We start from the raw sequence: 15,800 nt of genomic DNA, 5'->3' as shown, positions 1-15,800 counted from the left end.
ATGGAGGATGCAAAAAAAATCCAGCAACTTGCAACACCAGGTCTTGGAAGGAGAGGGGGTGAAGAACCCACATAGCTCCCCCACCCAGACGTGGTTAAGAAGAGAAAAGGACGTGGCTGCAGCTGCCCCCTCAGGACTGAGAGAGAGGGATTAAGTATCCATGGAGCTGCAAGAGGAGCAGAGGTACACTGAGAGATAAGACACAGAAGAGCTAGGAGGATGGGTTGATGGACTTGCTGATGTTCCCAGTATTCTGTATTATCCAGGGCCTGAAGAATACGGCAGGGTCCTGGTTTACAGCATTACATTTTGGCTTAGTATTGTGTCCATGGGTTGCCTCTGCATCTCCCTGGGTCTATTTTTCCAATACTCTCTTCGGTCATGGAAATGCTTTCCTTAGAAATTGCCATGCTGTCCTTGGCCGCTGCTACAATCTCCTGAGAGAGCTCTCTGATTTCTTCCTTCTCCACCTACAAATACTGCCTCCCACCTCTTTGCCATTTTGTTTTTTCTTTGGGACACTGTCATAAGATTTGAACATTTCATCCTGAGTTTTCTGTTTTTGGCCTTTCGTGTTGTCCAGCTGCTTGCCCATTGATACAGGCCCTATCCTTGAGGGTTTGGCTGTTGTAGGTACCCTGACTGTGGGAGTATGAAAAAACACAAGTATCAGAGGGGTAGCCGTGTTAGTCTGGATCTGAAAAAGCAGTGCTAATCTCGAACTAACCTCGTTATCTCTAGTCTGATTCTTGCTTGCATATTTATACCTGCCTCTGGAAATTTCCACTACATGCGTCCCATGAAGTGGGTATTCACCCATGAAAGCTCATGCTTCAATACATCTGTTAGTCTATAAGGTGCCACAGGACTCTTTGCTGCTTTTACAGATCCAGACTAACACGGCTACTCCTCTGATTATTAAATAACACACTTTTGAGGTTCTTTTTATTTATCTTCTCATTTTCTTAACTTCAGGGTGCACTTGGGTCACATTTTCAAGCTTCTCTCCACAACCAGGATGACCAGAAACTTGATTGTCACATATTCCATTTCCATTGGCTCCAAGATCTGTTGTTTTGGGGGTAAGGGGGTATATTATGTTGTTAGATACCTTTCCCAACAACCCAGTACCGATGGTGATTTATAGTGTATCTGGGGGAATCACTGGTTCGGGGGTTAAGATATGTGTAGCTGGGTTCTAGGATTGTGGGCTTGGGAGAGGAAGGGAGCACTGGTCTGAAGCAGATAGAGGGCCAGCACTATGACCAATGTCCAGGAAAGAGCTAAAACCAGAAGGTTCCTGGTAAAGTGGGACATATGGTAACACTAGTCACCTTTATCTCACTTGAGTGAGAGCTGTAGGCAGCCTATCCCCGCTGCTCACCCCGTGTCCAGACACTAGCTCCAGCAAGGCTTTGGCCAGGGCCAAGTAGCGTGCCCGGCTAGCCAGCTCGCTCCTGAGCCGGGGCGGAAGAGGGCAGCTCCCTTTCCTTTGTAATATACGAGAGCCGGCCCCCAGCGCTGCTCCCCGCTGAGCGGAGAGGGGTGGAGTGAAGCAGAGCAGAGCAGAGCAGCAGAGGCTTTAGCTGCGCCTTATGCAAGGAGCTAGGAGCGCAGCAGGAACCGCAGCACCGAGAGTCCCCACCTCGCAAGTGCCTGTCTGACCTTAGCCCCAGACAGAAGCTCGCGCTAGTCAGTGAGTCCCGGGGGGGGTGCAGGGAAGAAGCTTGTTCTACTCGGTGGGTCTTGGGGTGGGGGCCGCACTTACCTGCTCTGCCTGGGGAACGCAGGGACCTTCCCTAGTCCCGCTCCGCTCACTGAGGTCCACAGGACGTGGGATCATTGTGTCGCTGGGTGCGTAGGCGCGGCGCGCTCCCCTCCCTTTGCTGGGAGAACTGGGGGCTCTTACCACCTCTGCTCGCCCAGGCTCCGGAGTGCAACGCGGCGAACTTGCTTCGCTCTGCCTGGAGACTGACCGGGGGTCTTGGCTCACTCCGCTCAGTGGGACCCCTGGGGCAGCGGGAGCTCTTGGCTTGTGCTGGGCAGTGGGGCCTGCTGTGGGGCTGCCCATCTTCACCTGTGCCCTTGTTCTGAGCTTCTTTGAGGTGCTTGTGCGCGTCTCTTCCCTCCCGGGTTCCCCCAGCTTGCCAGGGTTCCCGGGTGTCCTTTCGGGCTCTGACCCTTCTCCCCAGACTCAGGGACCCCAGTATTTCTGGGTGAGGCACTTGCAACAATTGCTATTGTTTGTTGTCCGCAGCTTGTTTGCTCCGGTTGTTCCCATGTTACCCTTTTGGGTAACGGGTGCTGCAGCTGGGATTGTCTCCCTGCATCTCATCCAGAAACTCCTCTTCCCCTACTTCTGGCACGACCTGAAATACCTGCTTAAAGTGGTAAAGTATGGGCTGACCTTGGAGATCTACAGGCTGCGAGGGAAGATTTTCACGGTGCTGGACAGGTTTATGAAACAAGCTGAAAGGCAGCCCAACAAGCCATTCATCCTCTATGATGGGGATGTTCACACCTACCAGGACGTGGATAGAAGGAGTAACAGGGTAGCTCAGGTCTTCCTGCAACAGGGAGCTCTGAAAAAGGGGGATACAGTGGCCCTGCTGATGAGTAATGAACCCGACTTCATCCATGTGTGGTTTGGAGTGGCCAAACTGGGCTGTGTGGTGGCTTTTCTCAACTTCAACATCCGATCCACGTCTCTTCTGCATTGTATTAGCAGCTGTGAGTCCAAGATACTCATTGTGGGAGAAGGTCAGTGTATACTTGTTTTGTATGCTTATGCTTTTAACCTCATACACTGCATTTCTCCCCACCTCCTTTCTTTGGAGACCACGTTTAGACAGATGATATATTGAAGTAGCACCAAGAGGCCTCCAAATCTTGAGCAGGTCCCTTTTGTGTGGTAGGCTTATGAAGATATTGTTTCTAACCCAAGCAGCTTGCAGTCTAAAAAAAGTTGTGTTATTTGTGTGGCATAGAGGAGATGAGACCCCTGCAACAGACAACTAGTATTTAGGAGAGGGATATAATAATCAGGGGTAGCTCACTTTGTGTTTCCGCATTATTTTGTTGAGTGTTCAGAGATAGAACTCCTTTTTTCATCTGCATGTACTGTATAATTAATTAGTAAAAGTGGCAATGTAATTAGTGTTTATGAGAGAGGACCCCAAACCAAAACCACATATCCAAAATCAGAGCTTGATTGGTAAAGAGCTTCAGCATCCAAACCCAGGTGCTAATTTTGCAAATGGCTCTTTATCGTTATAAAAAAAACTAAGCAGAGTCTCAGACTGGAACACTCCTGATCTTTGGGGTTGGAGCATGTGTTTCAAAATTTACACTCTAAATATGCAGCTTTGTCCCATCTCTAAAATTATTACCTCTGCCTGCACTCTGTGCCTTGTTTCATAGGGTTTTCTACATATTGCTGTGCCTTTACTAGGCGGAGACAGGGATTTTGCACCCTTTTCACCTGTTTGGTGGAATTTCTTCTACATACTGTCTACAGTGGTGATTTTCTATTTTTAAAAGTAATCTAAAACTTCCCCCTGATTATTTTTTCGTTTTCTTGGATGTTTTGTATTACAGTTGTATTACTGTTAGTACAAGTGTCTGAAAAATATGAGTGAAGAAGAGTGTACACAAGCTACTGAAATGAGAAACAGCACTGAAATGCAAATTCAGCAGGATCACAAAACCATAATGACTACAGTGTGTTGGGAGTGGTTTTCCTATCCCATTCAAAAAATTTCCTGTTCCTCATCATGATGAAACTAACTTCTTCAAAGTTTTAAGAGTGAGACCCCAGAATAGCCAAAGCTTAGTGATAAGATGCTCGCCTGTGATGAGGGAGACCCTGCAAATGAGGCCAAGTAGAAGCTTGATCTTCCACATCCCAAAGTGAGGGCCGTAAACAATTTATCGACCATCTAAGGTGAGGGCTTTTCAATCTCTCCTGTTGGGGCTGTTCCACTTTGTATAGATAACTAAGCGAGCCAGATGGGGAGAAAGACACTGACTGCATACCTGGTAGAAGACTCTCACCTGGGAGGGGGGGAGAATAATGGGTCAGTTTCAATCAGTTAGCAGTTTCTGGCCCAAAAAAAAATGTTTGGTTGAAAATCCCACACCATCTTAATAATGACCTATTGAGTTAACATTTTTCTCTGTTACCTATCTTATTCAATGTATATAATATCTCAATGTAATGGTTAATCCTGATGGACTGAGGCTCTTTAGTGTAGAGTGGAAGGGGGAGATTCATGTCTGTGAACTTCACTCACTTACAACCAGATCCTGCCACACTTACTACTCAGTCCATATAATTTCACTATAGGTAAGATACTACTTAAGAGAGTAAGAGCAGTTAAAAGAGACACATCATGCAGTCCTACCTAGGCTAAATGAGAATTTTTGATGAATTGTAATGGCAAATTGTATGCCTTACTTCAGTATGTTGTATAGAAGCAGTAAGTGTTAACAGCATAGGGGTACTAGCAGAGTCACCCCAACTAACACAGGAAAGTGCACAATGACATTTCTGGCAGCTGAACCCTTCCAAGGGTTTAACTCTTGACAGCACATGCAGTATTTCCAGCTCTGGCATTGCTGGGGCCTTTCCACTGAGAGAGAGTCACTTTGTCAGCGGCCTCTGACAACACAGGCTGCTTAGGAGGATGTGCAGAATTATATCCCCTAGCTGTTTTGATTATGGCTCCTCTTTGGCCAGCATTTTCCACTTTTTCCCCCCCAGCTTCACTGACTGCCTAGGAGCCTCCTGGCAGACAGGAAATTGCCATTGCTTTCTGCCACTGCTGTGTGCTCCTTGTGGAAGTTCTTTTGCTATGTGTGACTCCTGAACCGTGGTTTACACTGGCAGAAGTCAAGATAAACTAGGAATGAATTTAGATCATATTCTGTGAATGCCCTGGAGAAGTGAATGAGATATTTTCAGGTGCTTGTGAATTCAGAACAGCTACTGTGACATACCTTAATCAGGTTTTAAAAGGGAAATTGTTTTCTTGTTAAAATAGATATTTGATGATAACTGGCATTTAACTTGATTATTTAAACTAAATTATAAAAATAAGTATGAGACATCCAGAGCAGCACAGAGTTAAAGACATGCTAGGTGGATGCTGATGGACTGTTCCAAGATGGGATTTGGCTCCCCATTTTGCTTGCTTGCTTCTCCCTTTCCTGGAAACTCACTGGGTCCCCTTTCTGAGTCAGTGCCTCCTTCAGATACATCCCAGCATCTGATCAGTAATATACACTAAGTTTTTGTAGTTCCTAAACACATTCTAGAATCTTTTGCACGGTCTTAAGTGGCACTTCAAGGGAGCAATGGCAGACATCATAGATTCTTAGTTACATCTGATGACACCTGCAAGTTTTGCCATAGGTTCTAGAACAATTTTTATAGTGCGGGTGCTGAAAGCTATTGAACCAAACTGTAAATCCCGTATATAATGGAAATCACTTCAAACCAGGGGGTGCTGCCCGTACCTCCAGCACCTCTGGCTTTTGCTGAACACAGTTTAGCAGGAACCGAGAGAGCCTTTTTGACAGGGAACTAAGTATAGGGAGGGAATAAATCTAAAAATGGGGAGTTTGGGACTGGCCTTTTATTAAAAGGATCATTGGTGGCTAGCTGGGTTGTCACAGCTTATTTAGCATATGCATCAGAGTGCCCTTCAAATATTTTGTTAGCAGTATTTCATAAAACTTCTTGAATGAACCAAGTAAGATTTTGCTCAGTACAAGCTGATCTCATAATCTGATTTCTATCAGTTATTACTGTGGGTTTATATTTGCCTGCCAATAAATAGTTGCATTATTTCTTTGTTTGGAAAAATAGAGAACCTTTTGCATGGCTAGCAATGCAGGATGGTAGTTTAGAGCCAAAAGGTATTTTGTCTATTATTCTAAGGTCACAATTACCAATTATTTATGTATTCAGGTTGTTCACATCATGTCACAAACCTGCTCAATTGTTCATAGGGAAGCAGGAGAGGGAAAAATAGAGAAAAGGGTGTAGGGAGAGCTGAATTTTCCCAGGAAAGCTAAATAGTTAATGTTTGTCTATTCAGAATGTATTATGTAAATAACATACAGGACTGCTATTTATTATAGTTAAAGATTGGAGCTAAGAATAACTCACCACAAAACAAATCCTAAAGTTTAATAGTACGTTACTAAGAAAAAAATAAACAAAATAGAGAGATCTTAATTTCACAACCTATGGCTTGCTTTACTATCTGCTTATGTGCATGTACCAGGCACCACCAGAAATGCTGTATTGCGTTTCTTCCAAGAGAGCTGTTTATTTCGGAAACATTGGTAATACAAGTGTAAAATGAGTAGCAGGCTCATTAAAAACATCTGCTGGAGAAATTCAGTGTGCGTTAAACAATACATCAACATTGGACATGGTCTTGGACCTTTTTACATTTGTATAAGTGCACTTTGGAAATATGTTGATACAAGGGAGAGTTTATCTTCAGCTCACATTGTTCATATATTATCCAGAATTAATCTAAGGCTTTTGGCTTTTTTAATATTAGGAAAATATTTAACTATTTCTGATTGCCTTTTTTTCCTTCAGGAAATTGCTTATGGTATTTTGCTGTGGTCTCCTATCTAACCTGGAATCTCTTTCAAGATAACAAATGATTGCAAACTGTTGAGATACTGTTTCAATTTTTTAATACCAGAGTGCAACTGAAAAGTCTTTTGTAGACTCACAGTATTAACATTCAATAGTAGGTAAACAAACAAACCTGTACACGGAAACAGAAACCTTAGATTAACTGAGTAATTTTAAAAGTGGAAGCAGTAAATCAAGGATATTTTCAGTCCGAGGCATGATCTTAATGAGAATAACATAAGGAAGATGTGTTTGAGTCTAGGAAGTGGGAACTGCTATCATTCTTGAATCCTAAATGATAGTTTAAATTGGACTGTAACTGTTATATTTTTCCCCTTAGAAAGGATTGCCTGATTAGACAATAGAGTAATCTTATGACCACAGCCTTCTTCTTTCTTGACTTGTCTGCAGTTTAAATATAATTGATATTTCTCAAATACATTAAGAACTCAGTGTAAATTTGTCGGACAACTGCACTGAAAAGTAAAAGATCAGAATTATACCTGAAATTATGAGTGACCATAAAATCAGTGACTAATTTCTTAATGTTCTTTTTGCTCAGTAGTTATAAACACAGGAAAAATAGTTTTCTGTAAATAAGCCAATGCTTTTTTGGCACCAGTTACATAAAATTGCAAACGTTTCTAGATGTGAAACACAAGAGACAATAAATCATGGTAGCTGCTCATTTTTCACTTGTAGTCTATGTATGTTTGGATAATGGTGACATCTGTTGCTGTTTTCTGCCATGCCATTTGAAAGGGGATAACTTTGGGTTAAGCAGATCACTAGAAACACTGCAGTTTCGTCACTAGTGTAGACACTTACTTCAGCAATAGAAGGGGTTCTTCTGTTGCTGTAGTAAATCCACCTTTCCAAGAGGCAGTAGCAGTATGGAAGATTCTTCCATAGACCTTGCTATGTCTACACCAGAGCTTAGGTCTACCTAAGTCCATTGTACAGGGCATGACATTTTTAAGTCCTGAGCAATAGAGTTAAGCCGGCCTAGCTTTGCAATGTAGACCAGCCCAAGTATCCATAACTAAACTGCAGTGCATGAAAGCAGATGGTCTTGCCAGATGAAATCTGGAGAGAAACCTTAACTGCACTTCTCATCTGAAACGTGACTTGGCCATACCCAATCTTGGGTAGTTTACAGAGATGGTAGTCATTTCTAGTGAGTTTTTTATGGAGTTCTGGCTGAATTTTAAAGCAGCTGTATGCACCATTGTGTGTCCTTTTCTACATGAAGTCCACTCCACCCCCAGCGCATCAGCACCTGATTATATTCCTTTACTTTCACAGAGGTGAATGTCTCCTTGTATTTTGCTAACACAACTCTAAAACATTGAAAAACTTGCTTTAAGTTTAGCTTTCTGTAAATACATTATAAAATAGGTAACATAATGTTGTTGTTTTTAAGATATGCTTGGGACATTAGAGGAAATTCTTCCCAGCCTCCAAAAAGATATTGGTGTTTGGGTAATGACAAGAGACTGCACTCTGCCACGTGTTAATACCCTTTTAGACAAACTGGAAGCTGCATCTGAAGACTGTGTACCAGTTAATCTCCGCTCTGCAAACAACCTCAAGTCCTCCGTACTCTACATTTTTACTTCAGGAACAACAGGTACAGTTTTCTTGTGTTTCCGTCATTTCCTGAAACTGTATATGAAACCATCAGTTAATTTGTCTGTATCAGACACTCTAAAATTCTCCCCTCAGTCTTTAGGAGAAGGTATAAGGAGCTCAAGAAAGGCATTGGTCATTTCCAAGGCTGTTGGCATAGAGGATCCCTCTGACTCCACATCCCACAAAGGTAGCACCTTTTTCCCTGCCCAGCTGAATTTCTTAAATTCTGGGGCAGCGCATTATGCCCTTTTATTAAATGTCTACTATTATTGGTACCTGCTAATCAACACTGCAAACATAATACTAATATTTTGTGATTCTATAACACGGCCATAAAACTAATGTGTACATCCAGAACTTTACAACATCCTTTCAAAACAAGTTACTATGCACTTATGAAGTGGGTCTTCATTAAGCTGCTTTGAATGCAGGTCACCAAAGAGACAGAAAATAGGATTAAGTTACTAGCCTTTTAGTTTAGAAACAGATGGCTGGGTTCATTACCATTGCTCCAGTGGCTAAGAAGTTAAGACTTTTTAAAAAAAAATTCTGATCACTGATATAAAAAGCAGCATGTTGTTAGGATAAACAGATTGGTGTTTCTTATTCAACTGAAAACTAACTTGTGGTTTCAGTCATGAGATGTTTTAAAAAATAACTTGCATCTTACAACTTGTTTCTCCTGCCCAAGCATAATTATTTTATTTTATTTCTTTGCCTCCATGGAACCATTCATTAAAAATAAATAGAATTTAGTTTTAAAATAAAGTAATTAAGAAAACATTATTCAGAGATCAATTATGTTTGAAACAGTGGTGAAAAAGTATAGCAGGGCTTGCTACTGTGGATAGAAATTTTGTTCTGAATACTCTTAGCTAAATCATGTTATAGGCTTCACGAGGTAGTCTATAACATAGTTTCTACAATGTCATTTAAGGCCTCCATGTGAAGCTGAAGTGGAAAGATGCAATGCACAGAATTAATCTAATATAGTTTAGTTATTTACAGAGGTAAGAAAATTTAAGTGATTGTATGTAGACCATGCATACTGAAACTTTATCTCTTTTAAGTATAGTGCGATTGCAAAAAGAGCAGTTATTTAGCATGGAAAAAAGTTTAGAGGGAATTGAATCATGTTTAAAATCATGTCTCATGCAGTCTGATTCATCTAGGGCAGAGGTAGGCAACCTATGGCATGGGTGCCGAAGGCAGCAGGCGAGCTGACTTTCAGTGGCACTTGCACTGCCCAGGTCCTGACCACTGGTCTGGGGGGCTCTGCATTTTAATTTAATTTTAAATGAAGTTTCTTAAACATTTTAAAAGCCTTATTTACTTTACGTACAACAATAGTTTAGTTATATATTATAGACTTATAGAAAGAGACCTTCTAAAAATATTAAAATGTATTACTGGCACGCAAAACCTTAAATTAAAGTGAATAAATGAAGATTTGGCACACCACTTCTGAAAGGTTGCCGATCCCTGATCTAAGGCAAACAAATCCATCCATTCTTTTCATGCTTTCTGATAATACAAGAACACATGATTGCTGATATAATTAATAGTCTAAATTTACTGGCCAAGTTAAAAGGAAATGAAATGTTGTGCAGCTTTTAGTCATCTTATGGAATACAGAGCCCGGGGAAATCAAAAGCAAAAACCGTGGATGGGTTTTTCAAAGTGCTAGATTATTTTGCTCAATAAAATTTTGTGATTATGCGTGCTAAAGTAAGAGTGAAGGCTGATTCCTAAAGGAAGGAATCTTTCCCTTACATAAAGCAATGCACAACTAGCTATTGGTAGGTGTAATATGGTGGGACCTGAGTGCACAGGTTTGTCTTCTACTTGAGATTCCAGAGGAGGCCACAGTCAGAGCCAGACAGGACGAAATACTCAGTGAACCATTGATCTGATCAGTATGGAAAGTCTTTTGTCCTGCAGTGTATAATTTATTTGTCATCCTTGGAAATGATATGCACTTAAGAGTGGCTCTCATTCCAAATTCAGCTTTATAAACTTGTTTAGGTTTCTTTTTAATTTTGTATGTTTAAGATTATCAATTTTACAGTCCTTGCTTATCTTTCTGAGTTTAAACAGTAACTGCTGATGGTGCTCCAATGTGAGAACTGCATTCATCCAGGAGCACAAGAAAGAGAAACAAGTTCCTTTAGAACTCTTTTTCAGAAGGCAAATATCTTACTGCATCCCACATCATCTTCTGAGGAGCCAGCATTTGGGATTGGGGGTGGGAAGCAGAGGCAAGAAAGCCCTTGAATGTTACTGGAGAGAGATGCCATGAAATCAGTGTCATGTGGTGTAGTAAAGAATCACAGATAGAGCTGATTTCTTCTAACACTGAACAAGAATTAGAAATAAGGAAAATATTGTTTTAAAGCTTCTGCTTCACTGTAGTGCTTGTGCCCCAGTCTCCCTCCTACCAGGATCCCTGGTACAATTTTAAAGAAACTGTACACATCCACCCATGCTGTGTGTGAAAAAACAAAATGAAATGGAGCAAAGACATGACAGCTGTGATTTCATAAATTTCCACTACAACTTTAACCATCTATCTATCCATGAAACTCTCTAGAGTACTACCACACCAGCATCAAATTCCTGGGCACCATGATCAACTTCAGCAGTGAAACCCTATAGACAACTATACATAGGAAATCCACGGATCACCACTCTTATCTTCACACGTCTAGTAAACATCCCCAAACACACCAAGAAATCTGTTCTCTACCAGGCACTCAGATATCCTAGAGAGAGAGTCCAGGTACAAACCTTAACACACTTAAAATCACTTTCATCACACAAGGAAACTCCACCAGAAAAATAGATCAAATCATGGAACGAGCCATCCAAATACCCTGACAGAACCTGCTTTAATACAGGGGGGAAAAACAAACCTCCCACTGTATAACCCTAGTTGTCATGTAATACCCCACACTAAAACCCATACAGGGTATCATTAAACTTGCACCCTGTACTTGATGGGAACCATATCCTGAAAAAAATCTTTCCCAAACTTCCTATTCTGGCCTTCAAACAGCCCCCTAGCCTCGCCAAGCTCATCATCAGAAGCGTGCTTCCCATACAGCAGGATGTACCAGCTCAAAGCAGTGCCATCCCCTCACTATAACACCAGATGCAAAACCTGCAGATATGTCTTCACTGTTATGATGATCAATACCCCCCCGCAACACACCTTTCAAGATCCATGGGTCCTACACATGCCTATCACACTAATGTGGTGTACCTCATCCAGTGCACTAACTGCCCTAATAACTGTGGGTGAAACCAGATAATCTACACTCTCGAAGGAACTCACTGTCATAAACAGATTGTTAAGGGTTAATGTCTCTTCTACCTGTAAAGGGTTACAAGCAGGGAACTGGACACCTGACCAGAAGACCAATCAGAAGACAAGATACTTTTAAATTTGGGTGGAGGGAAGCTTTTGTGTGTGTTCTTTGTCCGTTGTGTGTTCTTCTCTCGGAGGGTCTGAGAGAGACCAGACCTTACTACAGGCTCTCTAAGTTTCTTTTCAAATAGTAAGTAAAAACAGGCGGTTTAGGCTTTTTGATTGTTTTACTCTATTTACAATTGTGGATCTAGCTGGTTAACTTTTATATGTGTAGTTGCTGGGAATATTTTGATTTGTATTGGTACTGGGGGGGGGGAAGTCTCTTTCTGGTGTCTGTAAGCTTTAGGACCCTGTAATATTTACATCTTGAAGTTACAGAGATAATTCTTTACTTTTTCCTTTCTTTCATTAAAAGATTTCTTTTCAGAGAACCTGATTGATTTTTTTCCCCTTGTTTCCCTTGTTTTATTCCAGGGGATTGGGATAAGTCACCAGGACAGGTGGGGGAGATGGGAGAGGGGAGAGATAGAATCTCTCTCTGTTTTTCTTGAATCTTTATGCCTCTTTGTGGAAGGGAAGGGAGATGCTTCTCTGTATGGTGACTTAAGAGGTTGGATCAGTATCTCTCAGGATAGCCCAGGGAGGGAAATTCTGGGAGGGGGAAAGATGGGGGAATGGTTTATTTCTCCTTGTTTTAAGAACCCAAGGGATCTGGGTTCTTGGGGTCCCCAGGGAAGGTTGGGGAGGTCAGAGTGCCCCAAAACACTATATTTTTGGGTGGTGGCAGTGCTATCCGATCTAAGCTGGTAATTAAGCTTAGAGGATTCAGGTGCTAGTATCTCATTTTCTGAACTCTAAGGTTCAGATCTGAGAGGGAATGCTATGACACTCACACAGAAAAATGATAAAAGATAAAAACATGGGTGAACACTTTTCACAAAATGATCACTGCATATCTGACCCCTCAGTCCTCATCCTCTAAGGAAAGGGAACTTAATTTCATAACTCTGCTAGACACCAAAAATCATGGACTTAGTAAAGACACTGATCTGTTCTACCCTCTGTATTTAGCTGTGACACTCTGGGCATGTCTACACCTAAAACGCTGCATTGATGCAGCTGTGCCACTGTAGTGCTTTAATGAAGATGCTATTAGTCAATGAAAGAGAGCTCTCTTTGTTAATCCACTTTCCCAAGAGGCAGTAGCTATGTTGATGGGAGAGGTTCTCCCGCCGACCTAGTGCTGTCTACACAGGGGGCTAGGTTGGCGTAACTCCATCGCTCAGGGATGTGGATTTTTCACACCACCGAGTAATGTAGTTATTCCGATATAGCTCTGTAGATAGACCAGAACTCTGGTTACCTTTCCAAGACCTGAAGCAGAGCTCTGCATAAACTTGAAAATTTGTCTCTTTCACCAACAGAAATTGGTCCAATAAAAGAGATTACCTCACCTACCTTGTCTATTTTGACTATACATCAGGCCTGGAGTTCCTTCATATTTCTTCACATCCTGGACCATCTGTTGTTGAATCAGATGAACCAGTATGCAGTGAGTTTATGCACCTATGACTTGCTTGCATATCTCTTACTTCTATAGGTATAGTGCCACATTAAACTTGCAAACAAGTTCTTAGATGTCTGTTTAGTCAAGTGGCTAGCTGAAAAATTGGCTCTAGAATATAGAAAGGTATTCGTGTTATTGAAGTTCTTAACAGACTGGATACTCATGTACTCAACAAAAGTGAATTTTGACCTCTCTGTAATGTACTTTTTTTTTTCCACTTTAGGGCTACCAAAAGCTGCAGTTATCACTCATCTGCAGATTCTAAAAGGAGCTGCTGGATTATGGGCATTTGGTGCTACTGCAGATGATACTGTTTATATAACTCTCCCTCTTTACCACAGTGCAGCTTCTCTCCTTGGCATCGGTGGATGTATTGAATTGGGTATGTTCACTTTATTTTATAGCATTGTTGATTGAAGAGGATTGATTTGAATTTGGAACTGCATTAAAACACAGTGCAGAATCATTGCTATCAGTGAGGTTAATTAAACTTGTCTTGTATCTGCCTTTCTAAGCCAAAAAAGAAATGAATCTGGAAATAATTTTAACCAGTTTTGTGACTTTAGTTGATTAGTGTTTTTAGAAACTGCAGAAAGGTCCATATTCACTTTTCTTTAAGAAAATTGGGTAAAATTCTGTTCATCCACTTTTTTTTTGACATTGGGGTAGCAGGGTAGCAGGCCCTTAAATGAAATTGGGCTCAGTGCCCTTGTTGCAGTCCAGGTGTACCTGCGTTTAGTGTAATGAGGAAGGTGGGGCTGCCCCTGGGAGTTATAAATGAGAGTTCAGAGGTTTGAGAAGGGAATTCAGAACTCAGAACACTGAGAGGAAGCTTAGAAGGAGAGTTCAGAGCCCACAGTTTAAAAGGGGAGAGCATCTACAGTCCTGAGAGTAAAGGACTCAGAGAGAAAGAACAGAGCTGAGCTGAGAGCTTCAGGGAGGAGATGCCCCTGAAGGATGAAACAATGTGAGTTCCCAGTTTAAGCAGTGAACCCAGAAGATCAGGCTGGTGAAAGTTTAAGGCAGGAAGGCAGTTGAAGTCACCTACATACTTCTCCAGGATAGAGAGCCGTAACTAGAGAGGGGTGAAGGCTGTGAGCAATGGAAAGATGTTGAGCTGGACAGCTGAAGCCAGAGGGCCAGAGAGGGTTGAAGGCTGGGGAATGAGGGAGAGGCAACCCTGCTGATATCTCTAGGCAACAGCTGGAACCCTATCTGGGAAGAAAATAGGGTAGATAAACATCCAGGCTGAGGTGAGGTGCGGTGAGAGATGCCAGAGCTGTACCTGGGAGCTGGGCTGAAGCATGATGAAGGATGTCGGAGCTACATTTAGTGTTGGACTTAATGTACTGTTTGGACTGTACTGAGGGATTCTGGTTTATGATAGTGGGACTCTTGGTCATAAATAACCCCCTCCCCTCCCCTAGCTATTTATACATTGCAAAGGCTGTATTGAGTTTATCTGACGAATCAAGAGGGGAAAGTGAGGCAATGGGCCACTTGCAGGGCTTCCTTGGGGCCAAGAGGAAGAGGCCACACATTTACAGGGTAACAACCTCCAAAACAGGTTTCTCTTTTTAGAGTCTTAAACTTGCTATAGGCTTAGAGTTAAGCAGACCCATAACTTTGTAGAATGGTACTATTTCATGTGTAAAGTTAGACATGTGTTTAACTGTCTGCAGGCTGTGTAAACACACCAGCATGAGTGCTGCTGGAGCTCTGTGACTGGTATTGATTAAAAGATTTTTTTTTCAGATTTAAAATATTTGAAAATAAATGTACAGCGTTGAAAATTGTTGGACTTTATTGTGACTCTGTTTGACCTAGACACAGGAAACCCATGGATCACCCACTTATCTTCACAATCTAGTAACCATCCCCAACACCCTAAGAAATCTGTTATCTACCAGGCACTCAGATATCCTAGAATGTTCTCTGAGGATGGAGTCCAGGTACAAACCTTAACACACTTAAAATCACCTTCACCACACAAGGAAACTCCACCAGAAAAGTAGATCACATCATGGAATGTCCACCCAAATACCCTGACAGAAATTGCTTTAAATGCGTGGGTGGGAGAAACAAACCTCCCACTGTACAACCCTAATTGTCACCTAATACACGACATTGAAACCCATACAGGGTATCATTAAATTAATGTGGATGGTAAGGGGAAAGATTTGCCATATGGTGAAGTGTCAAATGTAGCTTAGAGGTAGACAGGAGATTATATTCAGTGGACTGTGGACTATGGATCTGATTTAGTATGGGGAATCCTTTGTTCTTTCTGTGTATAATTATTCTACATGTATCTCGGTGATAGGATATCTTGTCCTGTTGTCTACTGATCTTCATGTTCAAAATGTTCTACCCAAAATTTCTGAATTTTGATTTGCCTTGTGCGAAATACTGCAAAGGTAGTGCATCTGTTTTAGAAAACCTACATCTAATTTCATGAAATTGGAATGAATAATATTTACCATTTGTGTGATACTATATTCCTTCCTCAGCCTTATTCCTCAGTTTCCCATTTGTTAGTTAAAGTGCACAGAGGGGATCAATGTGAATCAGGA

General features: G+C 41.7%; 1 protein-coding gene across 1 annotated transcript in view; it reads left to right on the top strand.

Moving 5' to 3' along the window:
• Window positions 1-1,570: 1,570 nt before the first annotated feature.
• Window positions 1,571-15,800, top strand: part of SLC27A6 (solute carrier family 27 member 6) — a 63,046-nt gene continuing 48,816 nt past the window's right edge. The window contains 4 exon segments of the mRNA XM_030567853.1: window positions 1,571-1,696; window positions 2,258-2,760; window positions 8,082-8,288; window positions 13,451-13,609. Of these exon segments, the coding sequence (XP_030423713.1) occupies window positions 2,280-2,760; window positions 8,082-8,288; window positions 13,451-13,609 (847 nt within the window). The 5' untranslated portion in view covers window positions 1,571-1,696; window positions 2,258-2,279.

Source organism: Gopherus evgoodei, chromosome 6 (genome assembly GCF_007399415.2).
Source record: "Gopherus evgoodei ecotype Sinaloan lineage chromosome 6, rGopEvg1_v1.p, whole genome shotgun sequence".
NCBI lineage: Eukaryota > Metazoa > Chordata > Testudines > Testudinidae > Gopherus > Gopherus evgoodei.
The sequence above is the reverse complement of the archived record's forward strand: the minus strand, read 5'-3'. Positions and strand labels throughout refer to the sequence as shown.